Source organism: Mobula hypostoma, chromosome 6 (assembly GCF_963921235.1).
Source record: "Mobula hypostoma chromosome 6, sMobHyp1.1, whole genome shotgun sequence".
NCBI lineage: Eukaryota > Metazoa > Chordata > Chondrichthyes > Myliobatiformes > Myliobatidae > Mobula > Mobula hypostoma.
Window position 1 is genome coordinate 133,413,462 of NC_086102.1, and position 21,080 is coordinate 133,434,541.

The 21,080-nt window shown below is 38.2% G+C and overlaps 1 protein-coding gene across 1 annotated transcript in view; it reads left to right on the forward strand.

The window, feature by feature from the left end:
* traf3ip1 (TNF receptor-associated factor 3 interacting protein 1) overlaps positions 1-21,080 on the forward strand; it is a 151,190-nt gene that overhangs the window by 61,286 nt on the left and 68,824 nt on the right. Inside the window, exons 9-11 of the mRNA XM_063051778.1 lie at positions 1,765-1,858; positions 2,004-2,087; positions 19,723-19,861. Coding sequence (XP_062907848.1) covers positions 1,765-1,858; positions 2,004-2,087; positions 19,723-19,861 — 317 coding nt within the window. The remainder of the gene's footprint in view (positions 1-1,764; positions 1,859-2,003; positions 2,088-19,722; positions 19,862-21,080) is intronic.

Here is a 21,080-nt window from a genome sequence, read left to right on the forward strand (position 1 = left end):
GGGAATAGAAGAGGGGACAGGGAAATAGGTTTCTCCTTCTAGTAAAATAAAGAAATTTATGTTCATGCCCTTAGGTTGGAGGCTACCCAGATGAAATATGAGGTGCTGCTCTTCCACACTGAAATGGCTTTTGTACCTTTTGTATTCATTTACATGGTCCATTTAGATATTCCAATCTCTATTAGAATTCCTCCGAAACCTGGAGCAATAGAATGTGAACTACATAGGACCATAAGTTTGATGAGTCATATCACCAAGATACTTCTAAGAATTTTGATGACAAGAGCTAAGAGTAAGATACAAGCTGAAATAGGTAAAGAACAATGTGGTTTTGTGAAAGACAAAGGTACAAGAAACACGATGTTAAGGTTGCTATCAGAACGAGCTATTCAAGTGCAAAAAGATTGGTTTGTTTTATCAACTACACAAAAGCATTTGATAAAGTAAAGCACAATAAGTTATTTGAAATATTACAGAAAACTCCAGATCTAGATTCGAAAGACCTCCGCCTAATCAGAAATCTGTACTGAGAACAAACTGCCGCTGTAAGAATAGATGGAGAAATGAGCCAGTTTGCGAAAATAAAGAGAGGCGTTAGACAAGGGTGTGTTTTCTCCCCTGATTTATTTAATGTGTACAGTGAAACAATATTACAAAAAATAAGAGAGATCTTGGGAATCAAAGATGGCAGTGAAAACATCAATAATTTCAGATATGCAGATGACACTGCGTAAATTGCAAGTACGGAAGAAGAACTACAAAGCTTAATTGATGGACCCATTTTTTGCACTTTCTTCAAAAATTTTATCTATCAATTGCAAAAAGACAGAATGTATGGTAATATCCAAAAAGAAGGAGAATCCTATCTACAGGCTGAGAGTAAATGGGGAAGACATAAAACAAGTACAGAACTTTTGCTACTTAGGAAACTGGGTGACATCAGATGGCAGGTGTGACATGGACATTAAAAGAAGAATAAGGATGGCAAAAGACACCTTTACGAGAATGAAGAGTAGATTGACCAATACTAAGCTAGGCATGACAACCCGCCTCAGAGTACTGAACTGTTACATTTATCCAGTTATGTTATATGGCTCAGGATGTTGGACAATATCTAGTAACGTGAGGAAATGAATTGTAGCAGCAGAGATGTGGTTTTTGAGGAGGATGCAAAGAATATCATGGATGAAACGAATATCTAACGAGGATGTCATGAACAGAGCAAAGACAAAAAGAGAAATAATGTATGAGATCATGAAAAGGCAACGTAACTTCATTGGACATGTGATTAGGAAAGAGGAGTTAGAATGCACGTTAATTATGGGAAAGATTGAAGGGAGAAAAGCAAGAGGAAAACAAATGATGATGGAGACAGCAGCCAGAGAACTGGAAATGAATACCAATGAATTGATCCACTTGATCCGAAACAGGTGTTTGTGGGCCATGGCAGTCAAAGCTCAAACTGGGCATGGCACCTGATGATGATGATGATTAAAATTCTCACTTGGTAAGGTATGGCATTCACAATGCAGAACTTTCATATTTATCTTTGCACTTGTTTTAAAACAACTAATAGATTCCTAGTTATGGAGGTAACTATTTAATTGCATTTGCATTAGTTCATAGAATAATGGATTCAGCCTTATTTCAACAGTGTAGTAATTTGTTTGAACAGGTTGTATCTTTAGAATATGTTTGGTCTCTTCCTCCCTCCCACCCCGCCCCCAAGGCATAATGTAGTAACAAATGTGTCAACGTTTGCAGATCCTGAAGCTGTCCAGTATTCAACTGAGAAGAAGAATGCAGCTGAGGTGAATGGAGATATTTCAGATGAACATTTGCCTCAAGCTGTTCAAAGGTGATCTTTTTGTTTACTTAAATATTCAAAACAAGTCTGATAAATGATATTAAGATCATCATTCTTGATGCAGGTTATTTGTAATTTTGAGATAAATACTAATTTACCATCTAAATCATACTGAAGTTAATCTTTTCTTAAGCAGCAAGCGAATATCTCGACCAGGAAGTGCAAGGCCTGCACCTCCCAGAGTAAAGAAACAAGAAAGTGCAGACTCTCCTTCAGAAAGGTAACTGTTTCTTCTATTATTGTAATATGTTTAGTGCTCCTGAAGTTCACTGTCTCTTTTTAAAAAAAAAACTTTTTGTACATTATATTTGAATGTATTTTCTGTTGGAAAATGGTGCAAGATGATAATTGACTAGCAATTTCAAGGACATGTGAAATTAGTCTTTTTTTTTAAACTTGTGTGAGATTATCTTAGTTGCCACCTTGGTTGAATAACCAGCTAGTACTTCACTAAGTATTAATTCAATCAAGATTCTATGGTACAGGTTTCCCCCGCTATCCGAAGGTAGAGTGTTCCTGTGGAACGGTTCGTAAGCCGGAATGTTGTAAGGTGAATAAGCAATTACCATTGATTAATATGGGAAAAAGTTTTGAGGGTTTCCAGATCCAAAAAATAACCTACAAAATCATTCCAAATAACACATAAAACCTAAAATAACAGTAACATATAGTAAAAGCAGGAATGATATGATAAATACACAGCCTATATAAAGCAGAAATACTTCTCTGCAATCATTAAAGCACTGTCGAGCGCAGTGAAAATTTCACGCAAGCGCTCTGGGCGGAAGCACTCGGCGCAGGCGCTCTGGGCGGAAGCACTGTCGGCGCAGGCGCTCTGGGCGGAAGCACTGTCGGCGCAGGCCCTCTGGGCGGAAGCACTGTCGGCGCAGGCGCTCTGGGCGGAAGCACTGTCGGCGCAGGCGCTCTGGGCGGAAGCACTGTCGGCGCAGGCGCTCTGGGCGGAAGCACTGTCGGCGCAGGCCCTCTGGGCGGAAGCACTGTCGGCGCAGGCCCTCTGGGCGGAAGCACTGTCGGCGCAGGCGCTCTCGGCAGAAGCACTGTCTCCAGTAACATTTAAGCTATGAAGCTGCCAAATGATAGCAAATAACACAAAAATACACAGCCTATATAAAGTAGAAATAATGTATGTATAGTGTAGTTTCACTTACTGAAATCGGGAAGACAGCAAGCGTACTGATGATGGTGTGTTAGGCTGAGTTGTTGGAGGTTGGGGTGGTGGGAGGTAGAGGAGACTGGGGTGTCATCTCATCGTCGTCTGTTTCCATCAGGGCAGGTAGGCCACCATCTTCTATGTCCGCCTGCCTCAATGTCGAAGGTCGAGGTTCGTTGTCTGCTGTGGCTGATGTGGAAGGCTTGAAAATTGACAGTATGCTTGACTGCTTAGCCTTGCGCATTTTTCTATCATACAGTTCTTTATAAGCACTCAAAACATCCTGCAAACCTGCCCGAAATGTATGTATCCTTTCAAAATTAAAGTCATACTTTTCTGCAATCATTGCAGCATTTGTCAATCGCAGCAAAAATCTCACACAATTGCTTCACGTGCAGTTCTTGGACGACTTCACTTTCGCTACTGCATTTGGTTTAGATTGTTATTCTTTCCTCTTGCAATTGCATCAGCTCTTCATCTGTCAGTTCTTGGTCATGAGATGCCAAAACCTCTTCAACATCATCTTCATCAACTTCCATAAACCCAGCTCCTTAGCCAAGCTCACTATTGCCATATTTATTGTTGATGGTTCGAAGCCTTTAAAACTGTTCACTGCTTCGGGACATAGTTTCCTCCAAAAGCCATTTCTCATCGAGACTGTTAGCCTATCGAGAGCATCTCCAATGTTGGCAATTGTCAATTTTATATTGCAGTCTTTCCAGATCTCTCGCAAAGATGCTTTGGCGTTGCCCACTCCGTCAATGGCACTTACAATAAAATGCATCACATTTTGTGTATAGTAAGCCTTAATTATGGCTATTAGGCCTTGGTCGCACGGCTGCAGCAACAATGTCGTATTCGGCGGTAAGAGCGCAACACGAATGTTACAGCCATACTCGGTAATGGCAGGTGGATGAGCAATTATCAACAATCACAAGACACCTATTATTGAGGTTATTTTCTCGACGGTATTTTTCAACAAAAGGACTAATGTATCCGCTCATGTACTCAGAAAAAAGCACTTGGGTATTCCAACTGCTTGGATGTGAACGGAACACAATGGGAAGTGTTTTCTTATCAACGCCTTTAAGTGCCCTCGGATTTTCTGAATGGTACACTAGTAGAGGCTTAAGGAGAGCATCACCAGTGGTGTTAATAATAGGCATTAGGGTAAACCTGTCCTTCGATGCCTTGTGTCCCTCAGCCTGCTTTTCTTCTTTCGAAATAAATGTCTTGCTCGGCAATTTTTTCCAATAAATTGCAGTTTCGTCGCAGTTAAACACTTGCTTATACGAATAACCACCTTCCGTAATTATTCAGTTCTGCTGGGAACTTTTCGGCAGCTTCAGTATCAGCCAAAGCACTCTCTCCGGTAAACGTTAAACTATGAAGCTGCCCTCGCCTTAGAAACTGATCAAACCGCCCACTGATCAAACTACCTTTAAATTCCACTTTCGCAACACTTTCATCACCATTGGCTAGTGCTTTCTGTTTCAGCTTATTAAAAAGACTGACTGATTTTTCCTTAAGTATGAGAAATCTTGACAGAACACCACACTTTGTACACCCATCACTCCACTCAAGCAATAGACTTTCCATTTTATCCATTACTGGATGCTGACTCAGAGGGATCACTTTGCTACAAGCAGAACCAACAGTAACATCGACAGCCTTCGAAATTCTTCCTCTCTGCATATAAATAGTGTGAATGGTGGACGCAGGCAAGTGCAATGCGCAGATAATGTCCTTACTTCGTTCACCATGATCGAAACGCTTAATTATGTCTAGTTTTACGCTAAGCATAACACCCTTACGAGTTCTTTTCAGCTTTTCCGATACCTTCGAACTCATCTTGCTAATGGATGCACAAAATAAATCGAGATAAAGCAGGTGTTTAAGCAATGGTGCCTAGAATGCAGTTCCGGGGGAGGAGCTTGGCTGCTCGGGGTGCGTGCTGCCTTTTTTCGTAACAGTGAAAACACCTTCTGTTAGCGAAAACAGGTAACTAATGTAGGTCTTTCGTAACAGCGAGGCTTCGTAAAGTGAACGTTTGAAAAGCAGGGGACACCTGTAGTTTATTGCCAGTAGTAAGACAATTAATGAACAATCTTGAGGACAAATTTTACAAAACACAATGGGGAGAGGAGACAAGAAGTGTTAATAGAGGATTTGGTAGAAACTCTCGGTGCTTTAGTTTGATTGCATGATTTAGATATTGTCCATTTGATTGAAGGACTTGTGAATTAACTACTATTTAAAAAATGCAAGTGAGAAACCAAGAAGTTGATTTACTGTATTAATGTCATGAGTGGAATACAGTGAAAGGCCTTGTTTGTGCGCCATCCAGGCAGATCATAATTACATTGAAGTAGTAAAAAGAAAGCAGAACGTGGAATATAAAGTTGCAGCTGCAGAGAATGTGCAGCAGGTAAACACAAAGTACAAGAACTACAACAGGGTGGATTGCGAGATCAAGAATTCAACTTTGGCGCATGACAGATCCATTCAAGATCTGAATTAACAATGGGGTCTGGGAGATAGAAACTGTCCTTGATTCTGCTGGTACGTACCTTGTATCTTCTTCCTGATAGAGGGGAGAAAAGAGAATGACTGGTGTGGGAGAGGTCTGAACATCTAAAGCTTTGATAAGCTTCTATAGATGAGTAGTGGAGAGTGTAATGACTGGCTGCCTCATGGCTGGTATTGAAACACCAATGCCTTTGAATGGAAAATCTTACAAGAGGTAGTGGATTACATCATGGGTAAAGCCCTTCAACCATTGAGCACATCTACATGAAACGCTGTCATAGAAAGGCAGCATCCATCATCAGAGATTCTCCCCCACCTAGACTGTGCTCTTTCCTTGCTGCGAATAGCAGTTATTACCTCACACCATCAGGCTCTTAAGCAAAAGGCTCTTTATCTTGTTATCTCATATTCTCATTATTTATTGCTATTTATTTATATTTGCATTTGCACAGTTTATTTTCTGCATGCTGGTTGCTCTTTCACTGATCCTGTTATAATTACTATTCTATAAACATTGCTGAGTACGCCTGCAGGAAAGTGAATCTCAGGGTTATATATGATGACATGTATGTATTTTGATAATAAAATTTACTTTGAACTTTGAGGTTCTTGATTATGTTGGCTGCTTTCATGAGACAGCAGGAAATATAGTGGGGTCCATGGAGGGGAAGCCGTTTTCTTTCTTTCTTTTTAAATCTTTTTATTGAGTAAGTATACAAAAAAGGTAAGCCATATAAACATTAATACAATGTTAAAGTACAATAAAATTCCAAAAGATAACAATACCAAAAAGAAAATACTACAAACAATGTAATTTAAGCATAAGAAACCAAGATAACATAATAGTATACTAGATTTTATATATATCAATGGAAAAAAAAAGAAAAAAGAAAAAAAAACCCCCCAAAAAAAAAACCCACCGTGCAACTACCTAAAAGCAAAGCAAAGCAATGGGCTAACTTGAAACCAAACAGAGTTAAACTTAAAATCACGTCCTCAATCCCGACCTCCATTAAAACAGTGAAAAAAAAACAAGAAGGGTAAATATTACATTAAATGAAAATATCGAATAAAAGGTCCCCAAATCTGTTCAAATTTAAATGAAGAATCATAAAGGTTACTTCTAATTTTCTCCAGATTCAAACATAAAATCGTCTGAGAAAACCAAAAAAAGGTAGTTGGAGCATTAAGCTCTTTCCAATGTTGTAAAATACATCTTTTCGCCATTAAAGTAAGAAATGCAATCATTCTACGGGCTGAAGGGGAAAGATTACTAGAAATTTTAGGTAGTCCAAAGATAGCAGTAATAGGGTGAGGAGAGATATCTATATTTAATACCTTAGAAATAATATTGAAAATATCTCTCCAAAAAGTTTCCAAAGTAGGGCAAGACCAAAACATATGAGTTAAAGAGGCTATCTGCCCCGAACATCTATCACAGAAAGGATTAATATGCGAGTAAAAACGCGCTAACTTATCTTTGGACATATGTGCTCTATGAACCACTTTAAATTGAATTAGGGAATGTTTAGCACAAATAGAGGAAGTATTAACTAATTGTAAAATCTGCCCCCAATCATCCACAGAAATGGTAAGCCCCAATTCCTGTTCCCAATCTACCCTAATCTTATCAAATGGAGCTTTCCTAAGTTTCATAATAATATTATAAATCATAGCCGATGCACCTTTCTGACATGGATTAAGGTTAATTATCGAATCTAAAATATATATAGGAGGAAGCATTGGAAAGGAAGAAAGTATAGTACTTAGGAAATTTCTAACTTGTAAATATCTAAAAAAATGTATTCTTGATAAGTTATATTTATTAGATAATTGTTCAAAAGACATAAGGGAACCATCTAAAAATAAATCCAAAAACCGTAAAATACCCTTAGTCTTCCAAGTTTGAAAAGCGCGATCCGTAAAAGAGGGAGGAAAAAATATGTTACCTAAAATAGGAATCGCTAACCCGAATTGATTAAGATCAAAAAATTTTCTGAATTGAAACCAAATGCGCAAAGCATATTTAACTATCGGGTTAGAGACCTGCTTAAGGCGTTTCGAATCAAAAGGAAGAGAGGAACCTAAAATAGAACCAAGTGTATAACCCTGAACGGATTGTAATTCCAATGCTACCCATTTAGGAATAGATAGTATGTCCCGGTCAAGTAACCAAAATTTCATATGTCGAATATTAATAGCCCAATAATAAAATCTAAAGTTAGGTAATGCTAAACCTCCATCTCTCTTAGCTTTCTGTAAATGTATTTTACCCAGTCTCGGATTCTTATTCTGCCAAATAAATGAAGAAATTTTAGAGTCAACTTTATCAAAAAAAGATTTAGGAACGAAAATTGGTAATGCCTGAAACACATATAAAAATTTTGGCAAAAAAAACATCTTAACTGCATTAATACGACCAATCAAAGTTAAATATAAGGGAAACCATTTAGATGAAAGTTGAGTAATATGGTCTATTAATGGTAAAAAGTTAGTCTTAAATAAATCTTTATGTTTACAAGTAATTTTAATCCCAAGATATGAAAAGTAATTATTAATCAATTTAAATGGAAATTTATAATATAAGGGAAGATGTTTATTAATCGGAAAAAGTTCACTCTTACTAAGATTTAATTTATAACCTGAGAAAAGACCAAATTGTGCTAATAACTCTAAAACAGCAGGAATGGATCTCTCAGGATTAGAAATATATAAAAGTAAATCATCAGCATAGAGTGATAATTTATGGGACTTTAATCCCCGAGTTATCCCAGTAATATTTGAAGATTCTCGAATAGCAATTGCAAGAGGTTCTAATGCAATATCAAATAATAGGGGACTAAGAGGACAGCCTTGTCGAGTACCACGAAAGAGAGGAAAAAAAGGTGAGTTTAAGGAGTTAGTACGAACCGAGGCTACAGGGGAGTGATATAACAGTTTAATCCAGGATATAAATTTCAAGCTAAAATTAAACATTTCAAGCACCTTAAATAAATAAGGCCATTCTACTCTATCAAAAGCTTTCTCGGCATCTAAAGAAATAACACACTCAGGAACATTTTGTGAGGGAGTATAAACGATATTTAACAATGTACGAATATTATAAAAAGAGTAACGACCTTTAATAAAACCCGTTTGGTCTTCCGAAATAATAGAAGGAAGTACTTTTTCTAGTCTATTTGCTAATAACTTGGAAAAAACTTTAGAATCAACATTTAATAAAGATATTGGTCTATAAGATGCACATTGAGCAGGGTCTTTATCCTTCTTTAGTATTAAAGAAATTGATGCTCTATTAAAAGATTCCGGAAGTTTACCAAGTTTCAAAGAAGCCTCAAAAACCTTATAGAGCCAAGGAATCAATAAAGAAGCAAAACATTTATAAAATTCAACGGTAAACCCATCAGGGCCAGGAGCTTTCCCCAGATTCATAGAAAAAATAACATTCTTAATCTCATCCATTGTAATGGAAGTATCTAATAAAGAAGACAGATCCTGTGAAATCTGAGGGAAGTCTAACTTATCTAAAAAATCATTCATATATTTAGAATCTCGAGGAGACTCTGATTTATATAAAGAAGAATAAAAATCACAAAAGGTTTGATTAATCCCCACATGATCCAATATCAATCGATCATTTTGGTTATAAATCTGATTGATTTGAGATTTAACATAATTAGATTTCAATTGATTAGCCAGCAGCTTGCCAATTTTATCACTGTGAACATAAAAATCACTTCTTGTTTTCTTTAATTGGTTTACAATCGAGGACGAGAGTAGTAAACTGTGTTCCATTTGAAGTTCAGTTCTTTGTTTGTATAGCTCCTCAGAAGGAGCCATAACATATTTCTTATCAATTTCTTTAATCTTGTCCACAATTGCCATCTCCTCCTGCTTCTGTTTCTTCCTCAAAGCAACGGAATACGAAATAATCTGACCCCGAATATAGGCTTTAAAAGTGTCCCAAAGAGTGTTAACCGAAATATCTTCTGTATGGTTAATTGTAAAAAAAAGCTCAATCTGTTCATTCATAAAATTAACAAAGTCCGAGTCCTGAAGCAACAGCGAATTAAAACGCCATTGTCTATTGTTTGGTATATTGGCCATAATTTTAATAGAAAGCTTAAGTGGAGCATGATCCGAAATGGTTATAGAATCATAATCACATTTAATCACTGAAGGAATGAGACGAGAATCAATGAAAAAATAATCAATTCTTGAATAGGAATGATGAACATGTGAAAAGAAGGAAAAATCTTTTTCCTGAGGATGCAGAAAACGCCAAATGTCCGTCGACCCAGAATCAGAAAGGAAAAAATTAATCAAATTTGCAGATTTATTAGGTAAAGTCCGTAAAGGAGCCGAACGGTCCAAAGCTGGAGATAAACAGGTATTAAGATCTCCGCCCCAAATCAATGAAAACTCGTTCAAATTCGGAAACTGATCAAACAATGATTTATAAAATTCCGGACAATCCATATTAGGAGCATAAACATTAACCAAAACTACTTTTTTATTAAATAGTAAACCACTAACCAGTAAAAATCTACCATTCGGATCAGAGATAATATCCTGTTGTATAAAAGTAACTGAGGAGTCTATAAAAATAGAGACGCCTCGAATCTTAGCATTGGAGTTCGAATGAAATTGTTGTCCCTTCCAGAATTTGAAAAAACGTAGTCTGTCCCCCCTCCGTACATGGGTCTCTTGTAAAAATAAAATTTGTGCTTTAAGTCTCCGGAACACTTTAAAAACTTTTTTCCTTTTAATAGGATGATTAAGACCATTAGTATTCCAGGAGACAAAATTAATAATAGACTCCATAAATCCTAAAGTCAACCCATAACAAGGAGGATTGACAATAGGCGCGACCCACAAACCCGGAGAGGAAACAGAACATACAAAAGATACCGGGGAAAAGGACGCAACCAATACTTCAATAATGTATATAGCCCAAAGAGAAACAAACTAAAACGTGAAGCCCCTCCCACCACCCCCCACCCCAAGACCCCAAGGCGAAATCTAAAGCAGACCCGCCAGAAAGAAGCAAGCGCTAAAACTACCCCCATGACTTCCGGTATACGCTCCCTAAAAAAAAAGGTATAAATATGAAAAGGGTCAGCTAATTGTAAAACAGTAAAAAAAAAGTAAAAAAAAGTTAGCTCAATTAAAATACACACAGAACAGAACAAAAGCCGGAAAGTATATATTAAAAAAAAACCACAATAAACCTCAAACTCATGAATAGACACAGCAACAAAAAAAAATAGGATTATTAACATAAAATGATTATAAAAAGCAAAACCGAATAAAATTTAAAAAAAAACTACAAAATTTAAGGCCGCACAGGAAATACGTAAGATGACAAAAGGGAAGTAACCACTCAGAATCCCCTGGGAAAAGAAAGAAATGACGCAGTTAAAAAGAAAGTTTAGCAGCCATATTAAGAAATCGAAAGTAAACTTTTCTGCCCAAATAGGGCACAGAAAAGTTAAAACCAACCAATTCACAGCCTCCGATCAACGGAGAAAATTTAAAAAAAAGGCAATTAAGATGTTGAAGATGAAAGTTGATCCAGATAACTCTGGGCATCCGATAGAGAATCAAAAAAACGAAGGGCTCCATCTAACATGCGAATCCTTAGACGTGCAGGGTACAGCAGCGCTGGTCTTAAATCCATCTTATAGAATTCCGACATCACGGATCTGTAACGGACCCGTTGGTCCCAGATTGGTTTACTGAAATCTTCCACGAATCGGAACTTAAGATCCGAAAAATCAATGAAACCTTTAGATCGAGCGAATCGAAACAGTCTCTCCTTGTCTTGAAAGTAATGAAAACGTAAGATAACATGCCTCGGTCTATCTGACCTAGACGAGTATGATGGGATTCTGTGAACACGATCCAGTAGCGGTGGTTGGTCAGGAAATACAGTAGGGAATGCATCTTTTAAAAGTTGGGAGAAATATTTCATAGGGTTGTTAGCTTCCACGGCTTCCCTGACGCCAATCATTCGTAAATTCTGCCGTCGCATTCTAGATTCCAAGTCAGAGTTTTTAAAAGTCAAAAAGTCAAGTTTCTTCTTCATTACATTAATTGTTTCTTCGACTTTCCCCATCTTAAGCTCACTTTGTTGCGCGGATTTTTGAAGATCAGATATAGCCGACTGATGTTCCGCAATACATGTTTGCATCTTATCAATTAAATCGGCAATTTTCTGGAACTTAGTTGAGATTTCCGTATGAATCAGGTCTTTAACAAAGCCCATAATTTCTGTACGAATCATCTCCCTAACAGAGGTTGAAATTTCCCTCTGAATTAACTCCGATATCGCTTTCAAAGTCACCGGTGATTCAGTCGGAGGGAGATCCGTAGCTTTCGGTTTAACCGAAGGTTTACCATCCTTGCCGTCTTTCCCGTTCTTAGACATAGCCGATCTCAATATCATCCAATTGTCAGAGAATTCAGTTTAATTCAAAGTATTGTAAAAATTGATGCCTTAATAGTTAATTAAAGTATAGCTGACCATAGAGAGAAAAAACTCAGAGGTAATGGAGCGAGTCAAGAACGCGACTTCACTCCATGAGCGCTACCGGAAGTCCCCGAAGCCGTTTTCATGATAGACCGGGCTATGTTCACAATTCCCTGCAGTTTTTTTGTGGTCTTTGGTTGAGCATTTGCCATATCAAATTATCATGCATCCCAGAAAGAAACAAGAGAAAATCTGCAGATACTGGAAATCCTGAGCAACATGCACAAAATGCTGGAGGAACTCAACAGGCCAGGCAGCATCTATGGAGGAAAAAAAAGTAGTCCTGCTGAAGGGTCTCTGCCCAAAACGTCGACTGTACTTTTTTTTTCCATAGATGCTGCCTGGCCTGCTGAGTTCCTCCAGCATTTTGTATGCATCCAGATAGGATGCTTTCTATATTAGTCTATAAAAATTGTTAGGAGTCATCAAGGACCAGCCAAATTTCAACATTTTGAAGATATAGAGGTGTTGATATGCTTTCTTGAGGACATAGCTTCAAGATTCAAGGGAGTAGATTTAGGATGGAGATGGAGCAACTGCTTTTCCAAGAGAGTGGTGAATCTGTGGAATTCTCTGCCTAATGGAGCAGTGGAAGCTACCTCAGTAAATATATTTAAGACAAGGTTGATAGATTTTTGCATAGTAGAGGAATTGAAGGTTATGGGGAAAAGGCAGTAGGTGGAGATGAGTCCATGGTCAGATCAGCCATGTTCTTATTGAATTGTGGAGCAGGTTCAATGGGTCAGATGACCAACTCCTGTTGCTATTTCTTATGTTCTTGTGTTTCTTGGCTATGGTATCAATGTGGCTGGACCAGGATAAATTGTTGGTGATATTTATATTTAGGAGCTTGAAGTTCTCAACTGTTTCCAACTCAGCTCCACTGACAGAGATAGGGGCATGTTCTCCACCCTCTTCTTGAAGTCATTGATTAGCTCCTTCATGTTCTTGATGTTGAAGTAAACATTGTTGTCTTGATACCATGCCTCTAGTCTTTCTATCTCCTACTTGTACTCTCTCTTGGCTTGTTTGCGATCTAGCCCATTCCATGGTGGTGTCATCTGCAAACTTTTAAATGGAACTAGAATGGAAATTGACCACAATTGTGTGTATAGGATGTAGAGTAAGGTGCTGAGAACACGGCCTTCCTGGGCACCAGTGTTGAGGATTGTTGTAGAGAGTGTATTATTGCCTATCCTTGCTGATTGCAATCTGTTGGTCAGGAAGTCAAGGATCCAGTTGAAGATGGAAACATAGAGAGCATACAGCACAATACAGGCCCTTTGGCCCACAAAGTTGTGCTGAACATGTCCCTACCTTAGAACTACCTAGGCTTTACCCATAGCCCTCTATTTTTCTAAGCTCCATGTAGCCATCCAGGAGTCTCTTAAAAGACCCTATCATTTCCGCCTCCACCACCGCTACCGGTGCAGAGTTCTAAATTTAGGAGTGTGGAAATGTGTTTGATTGAAACTATGGTGCTGAAGGCAGAGCTATAGTCAGTAAATAGAACTCTGATTAAGCTTTAAGCTTAGCTGTTTAATGTCAATTGTAGGGATGTTACTGGAACCTTTATTAGGAAAGAAGTGATTGTTTATTTAGGCTTAAGTACTCATTAGACTGAGTATGTATTTGAGTAATTAGTTCATTTATTATTATTATTTTGGAAGAGTGCTTATGGGTAGATAAAAATTGTTCAGAGATTTTATTTGTGTGGAGTAAAAGATTTAATAAGGTTCCATGCAGGAGGCTGTTCACAAGAATAAAATTGCATTAAATTGGTTTGGAAGTAGAGAGTGAGAATGATAGGTATGTGATCCTCAACCACCTTTGGATTGAATTCCAATTGCAAGTTTGATACCATTGTTCATTTATACATCCTGAAGTGTAAAATTTCTCATTTGCTATGGACTGCAAGACCAGGTTTTGAAATTGCAAACGTCCTAATCATGACTGCTACATTTAAATCTGTTATTAATGCATCGGCAGTAAGGTACTGCTTAAGCACTAATAACTTAGATTTAAATGTAGGATGATAATGTGGTGAACTGGAACAGCAAATTTGCAAATAACACCAAGATTAGGGGCATAGTGGACAGCAAGGAAGGCTATAAAAACTTGCGGCAGGATCTGGACCAACTGGAAAAATGGGCTGAAAAGCGGCTGATGGAATTTCTTGTAGAGAAATGTGAATTGTTGCACTTTGGGAGGACAAACCCGAATAGGATTTGCACAGTGAGTGGTAGGGCACTAAGGAGTGCATAGGATGGAGGGATCTGGGAATACAGATCTGTAATTCCTTGGAAGTAGCTGTAGTTTGCACAGCGGAAGATCGCAGAGTGAGTCGGAGACAGTTTCTTGTGGACTTTATGCCCCAGGTTCAAAAAGCAACTGGGGCTGGTGGGACTTGTCTGCATGGCGGGAGATCATGGAGTGACTTGATGATAGTTCCTTGTAGACTTTACACGCCAGGTTGTGCAAAGACTAGAAAAGATAGTACTTCCAGTCCTCAAACCCAAACTCTGGATACGATCAGTCATACCCAAACAAAATGAAATGGAGGATACCTTTAAACAAATCAACAACATTCAGCAAAATTAAGTTTACAATGGAAAGAGAAAGTTACATTCGACTTGTGTTGCTGGATATACTTGTCACAAGAAGGACAGATAGTATATTAGAGACATCTGTCTACCAAAAGGGTGCACATATGGTCCAGGTATTGAACTACCATAGCAACCACCCAGCTTGCCACAAAAGCTGCATTTGCACCTTACTTAAAAGAGCACAAACATACTGCACCACCACTGAACTTTGGGCTGGGGAAGAGAAGCAGTTATTCAAAGTGCTCCAGAACAATGTTAGCTGTGGAATTTTACAGGGAGATACTTACTAAGGAGAGAAGTAAATGTAGTTGCTAATACTAAGGAGGAGGTGCTTGGGAAGCTGAAAGGTCTGAAGGTAGATAAGTCACTTGGACCAAATGGACTACACCTTAGGTTTCTGAAGGAGGTAGCTGAAGAGATTGTGGATGCATCAGTAATGATCTTTCAAGAATCACTAGATTCTGGAATGGTTCGTGAGGACTAGAAAATTGCAAATGCTACTCCACTCTTCAAGAAGGGAGGAAGGCAGATGAAAGGAAATCATAGATCAGTTAGCCTGACCTTAGTGGTTGGGAAGATGTTGGAGTCCATTATCAAGTTTTGGGTACTTCAAGGCACATGATAAAGGCAGAAATCAGTATGGTTTTATTAGGGAATCCTGCACAAGGTCTCCCAAGTCAGATTTCCCCTTAAAGGTTGACTTGCAGGTTGAGTTAGTGGTAAGGAAGGCAAGTGCAATATTAGCATTTATTTCGAGAGGGCTAGAATATAAGAACAAGGACATAATGCTGAGGCTTTAAGGCATTAGTCAGACTGTAATTGGGGTATTATGTGCAATTGTGGGCCCCTTATCTAAGAAAGGATGTGCTGGCATTGGAGAAGGTCCAGTGGAGGTTCATTAGAATGGCTCTAGGAGCAAAAGAGTTAATGTATGAGGAGCTCTGGGCCTGTACTTGCTGGAGTTTGGAAGATTTAAGTGGGAGGGGGATCTCATTTAAACTAGGTATAGAAAGAGTGGATGTGGAGAGAATGTTTCCTAGGGTGGATGTGAATTTAGGACCAGAGGGCATAGCCTCAGAATAGAGGGATGTCCATTTAGAACAGAGATGAGGAAGAATTGTTTTAGCCAGACAGTGTTAAATCTGTGGAACTCATTGCCACAGATGGCTATCATTGAGTACTTTTAAAGTAGAGGTTGATAGGTTCTTGATTAGTCAAGGTATTATTATAAGAATTACCCCTTGTAATAATGACCAGGGAGGCACAGAGAGAATCTGTAATTACAGGCAAGTACGTTTTATTGCCTCAATGGAAGAATACCCTTGTGCTCACTTACTAAGTTTTCCTGACCTACCATGAGCAGTCGAAGAATAGAAAATATAATATCAGTTTAAAAAGAAGTTTTGACTGCTGGCCACATGTTCCTTGTAGTCTTGTTTTGAATCTCCACGTCTGTGGGGCATCTCACATCCACAAGGTTTGGTCTTTAGAGAGTTATCACTATCTTCTATGTGAAGACTTCTGCTTTTATACTCACTTCTTAACGATTTAAATATTGTATTCCAGTGTCATTGGCTATTGGTTATGCCTGACCTTTAACACCTTTTTATTGGCTCTACTCCAGGCCAGAATCCATTTATTGCCCTCTTGCCAGCAAGTGACAACTGGTAAATTATTTTCTCTTTGTTATCATGCAAGGCAAATACAGACCCCAACAGTCACAAACCTCACAAATAACTTATTATTTGGAAACTATCCCTAGTTCAGCAGATTACCTGGAGCATGATTGTGTTTACTTTAAAACACTTATCAAGCCAAGCAACTACAGCTCACAAAATGGAGAACACAAGAGTCTCTTCATAAAATGGCAGCCTTCATCTCCTCCCTCATGGCAAGAACGAAGGCAATTGGTCTGTCTGCTTCCACTGTGCTTGACTCATTTGATTTGTAGACTGTTGTTCTTTCTGGCCAATGGTGTCCAAGGTTATGGGGAGAAGGAAAGAGAATGGGTCTGAGAGGGTTATTAAATTAGACATGATGGAATGGTGGAGCAGACTCAATAGACCGAATGGCCTAATTCTGCTCCTATATTTTATGGTCATTCCATACCTGATATCAATCTCTACCAGCTAGTTGAACAATGGCAGCAAAAGCATGGGAACACCATCATCTGGAAGCTGCCCTCCAAGTCTCACAGCATCTTACTTGGAAATGTATTGCTGTTCCTTCAAACATTGCTGGGTCAAAATCATTGAACTTCTAACCACTGTCTACATCTGAAAGAATGTGTTTCAAGAAATCAGTTCACCACCACCTTCTCGGGCAATTAAATCACTCAAAAATTATGAGAAGCAAGCGGTTTGGTCCTGGGCCAGTAACCAAAGCTAAAACATAATCCACCAGTCACTAAGCTGGTTGGCCATTATCTTTTGCTGTCTCCGAATAAATTAATCATTCATCCAACTTGCCACTTTCCCCATGGACTCCGTAGGCTTTTACTTCTCCAGCCAATTTGTCTTGCTAAAATCTGTCTAGGCAATAATCTATTACTTTCTTAAACAAATTCAACTAAGTTAAATAAACTAAGGAATGATTTTGTATGACTTACTAGAAATGTTCAGCGGTATAACACGAAGTAAAATTAGGAGGTGACCAAAAAGCACTTTAATTCTGTTTCCTTCTTGGATAAACTTATAACTAAACCTCTGATTCTGTTTTCTTACCTCTTTTCTATATCCCTTTATTCTTTTAATCTCCAAAAATCTATAAATTTCAGCTTTGAATATACTTATTAACTGAACTTCCACTGCTCTCAGCAATAGTGAATTCTGGTGATTGAATTCTTAATTGGCAAATTACTTTATTTTGAGACTAAGACAACAGGTTTTAGAGGCTGCATGCAAGGTCTTTGGGCATCTGGCTTGTCAATTAGTGGAGTATTTAAAATTTTTGAATAAGATTGCCACTTGTTCTTCTGAAATGATATAATGCATTTGTCCTTTTCCAGTGGGTAGCTCAACCCAGTAATCTATCTAATATCTATTGAATGCCCTGAGCATGATATTTAAAATTGATTCCATTCAAAATGCAAGGATAGTTCTTTGCAATTTCTGCTCATTATTTCTCCTAGTAAAATCGGTCAAGCAGTATTATAAAAACAGAAACATCCCGTTTGTGGTGCTGAAAATGCAGTACAAATGCTTGTCAAATGGTCAATTATTTTATTTTAAATAATTCCTACATTTTTTCCCTGACATTTTAGATGAAAATTGCAATGAAATGGTGGCACAGAGGAGTTTTAACCTCACTGGAATTCAATTTAATTGCAGTAGTACTGAAATGATCCACAGTATTGTGCAGTGTAATTATGTCATGATACAGGTTTCCCCCATTATCTGAAGGTAGAACATTCCTATGAAACGGTTCGTAAGCCGGAATGTCGTAAAGTGAATAAGCAATTACTATTTATTAATATGGGAAAAATTTTTGAGCGTTCCCAGACCCAAAAAATAACCTACAAAATCATGCCAAATAACACATAAAACCTAAAATAACAGTAACATATAGTAAAAGCAGGAATGATATGATAAATACACAGCCTATATAAAGTAGAAATAATGCATGTACAGTGTAGTTTCACTTACTGGAATCGGGAAGACTCCAATAAATTGCAGTTTCGTCACAGTTAAACACTTATACGAATAAGCACTTGACGCAGTCGGCAATTGCCTCTGATCTGGGCCAACATTTATGTGCCGGGCAGCACCTAATTAATTAGCTTGTTTATTTCGGCTTTTTTCTTAAAGATGTGCTGAGTGTGTTCCGACTACCGCTGCAACGCTGCATTCTTCGTGGCAACGTATCAGTCCACACCCTGGAGGTTGGGGACCATTGCTTAAACTATGGAAGCTGCCCTTGCCTCAGAAACCGATCAAACCACCCATGACTACCTTTAAATTCCACTTTTGCAACATTTTCATCACCATCGGCCAGTGCTTTCTGTTTCAGCTTGTTAAAAAGACTGACTGATTTCTCCTTAAGTATAAGAAAACTTAACGGAACACCACGCTTTGTACACCCATCAATCCACTCAAGCAATAGACTTTCCATTTTATCCATTATTGGATGCCGACTGAGAGACCACTTTGCTATGAGCAGAACCAACAGTAACATCGGCAGCTTTCAAAATTCTCTCTCTCTGCGTATAAATAGTGCGAATGGTAGATGCAGGCAAGTTCAATGCGTGGACAATGTCCTTACTTCATTCACCACGATCAAAACGCTTAGTTATGTCTAGTTTTACGCTAAATGTAACACCCTTACGAGCTCTTTTAGGGTTTTCCATTACCTTAGAACTCACCTTGCTAACGGATGCACAAAATAAATCGAGATAAAGCAGGTGTTTAAGCAATGGCGGCTAGAATGCAGTTCCGGGGGAGGAGCTTGGCTGTTCCAACGCGCGCTGCCTTTTTTTGCAACAGTGGAAACACCTTCTGTTAGTGAAAACGGGTAACTAATGCAGGTCTTTTGTAACAGTGAGGTGTTGTAAAGCGAACGTTCAGAAAACGGGGGCCACCTGTACTCTCCAAGCCAAAATTAGGAACCCTGAGATAATTTCTTTTTTAAAAAATAATCTGACAGCTTGAATTGCTGAGGCTATGGGCTGAACGCCAATAAATATATAGTATAAATGGGTGCAATGGTCGTCATGGATGTGGTGGGAAGAGGAGCCCTTTTCTGTGCTATATTACTATGACTCTAACTTACTTGGATCTAGGAACCATTTACAAAATCATTTGATTAGGAGAGTTAATATACTTGATAACTGGACTCCAGTCATTTTTATGTTGTTTCACCTTTACAAAAAAAACCTTCAGGTAACTGATTTGACAACTGTCATGGCAGTATAAAATTACATGTAGGAAGTAGTAATTTAGCATTTCAGATGCAATCACAAGCATATTCAATTTCACATTTTATTTAACATATTTTGTAGCTATTTATTTTGCCTTTCCAGAGCTGGTAGTGCAAAGCCTGTAACTAATGTTATAGTGGATAAAGGAAAAAATGCTGAAGAGGAAGAGGATGATGATGATGAGCAGTTTGTGGTGGAAGAAACTGTTTCACAACTTCCAGATATGCCTGAGATGGAACCTGTAAGTCAAGTATCCAAATTGTTATTGTTGGATTAAATGCAAAATACTCCATACCTATTATTAATCAGTTTTCATGTTAATTATTTTGGCCAGCATGAAAGATTTAGCTTAAACTAGAGTTAAAGAAATTCTGAATGGCAAGGAACGTGGGCTTCACAGTTTGAGCCAGCATTTAATTTGCCCATGCCTTGTTGTCCTTGAAAGTATTGCTGAGCTGCCTTCTTAAACCACCTATAGTTCTTGAGTTGCACCTACAATACTGTTAGGGAAGCAGTTCTGGAATTTTGACCTAGTGATGGTGAAGGAACAGTGATATGTTTCCATGTCAGGATAGTGTGTGGCTTCAAGAGAAACTTCCAGGTGTTGGTGTTCCTACAGTTTTGATGCCTTTGTCCTCCTAAACTAGATTAGTTGGAAGAATTAAAAAACTACTTTTTGCTATTCTTGTATGAGCTTAATGAACAAATCAACACACTTCATTTCAGCTAATTACATTAAGCAAAAATTTGATTGCTGAGCGAAGTAGGGTCGTTCCCCCTGATGCAAGAATTATGCTTTTAAGACACAAAGCAGATAAAGTAAAAACACCATTGTGTCAGAACAGTTCAGTAGGAGGGTTGTAGACTAATCATTTGTCCTACCTCAGTTGAGCTCACTTCTTTTGCATGACTACTGCAACACCTTTGATTATGTACCCTTTTAGTAATTTAAGTGTAAGCAAGTAATTAGATACAACCAATTGCTGTCAGGAATGTACTTGTGAGCAGCAAGGGCTCACTAAACATCAGGAATTATCATAATGCAGCATGAGAATTCATTCCCACCTTGCATGTTTTAAATATTACTGTCAGTAGTGTTTGAGGAATAAATGAGTGAAGTAAATAAGTACCAGCTAGAACATATTGTGACAGACTGGTTCAATCTCTCACGGTAAAGCCCCACACCTTGATAGGCCTCACCATTATGTTATAAATGTGGCTACCCTACCTGAACTAGATTATGGAGGATGAATTTCTGAGCTTTGAAACAGTTTAATTTGACTGTTATATTTACAGAAATTAGATTGTATTCTGCTAAAGACTGCTTCTTATAAGACAGGACATCTGCAGCCTTTATGTTTTCCACTGCACTAGCACCAGTGCAAGGAACAATCACATGCTTACTAATGACTAAAAAGTTCAAGACTGATGAAAGGAATCAAGTCGAAGTTTATTATCAT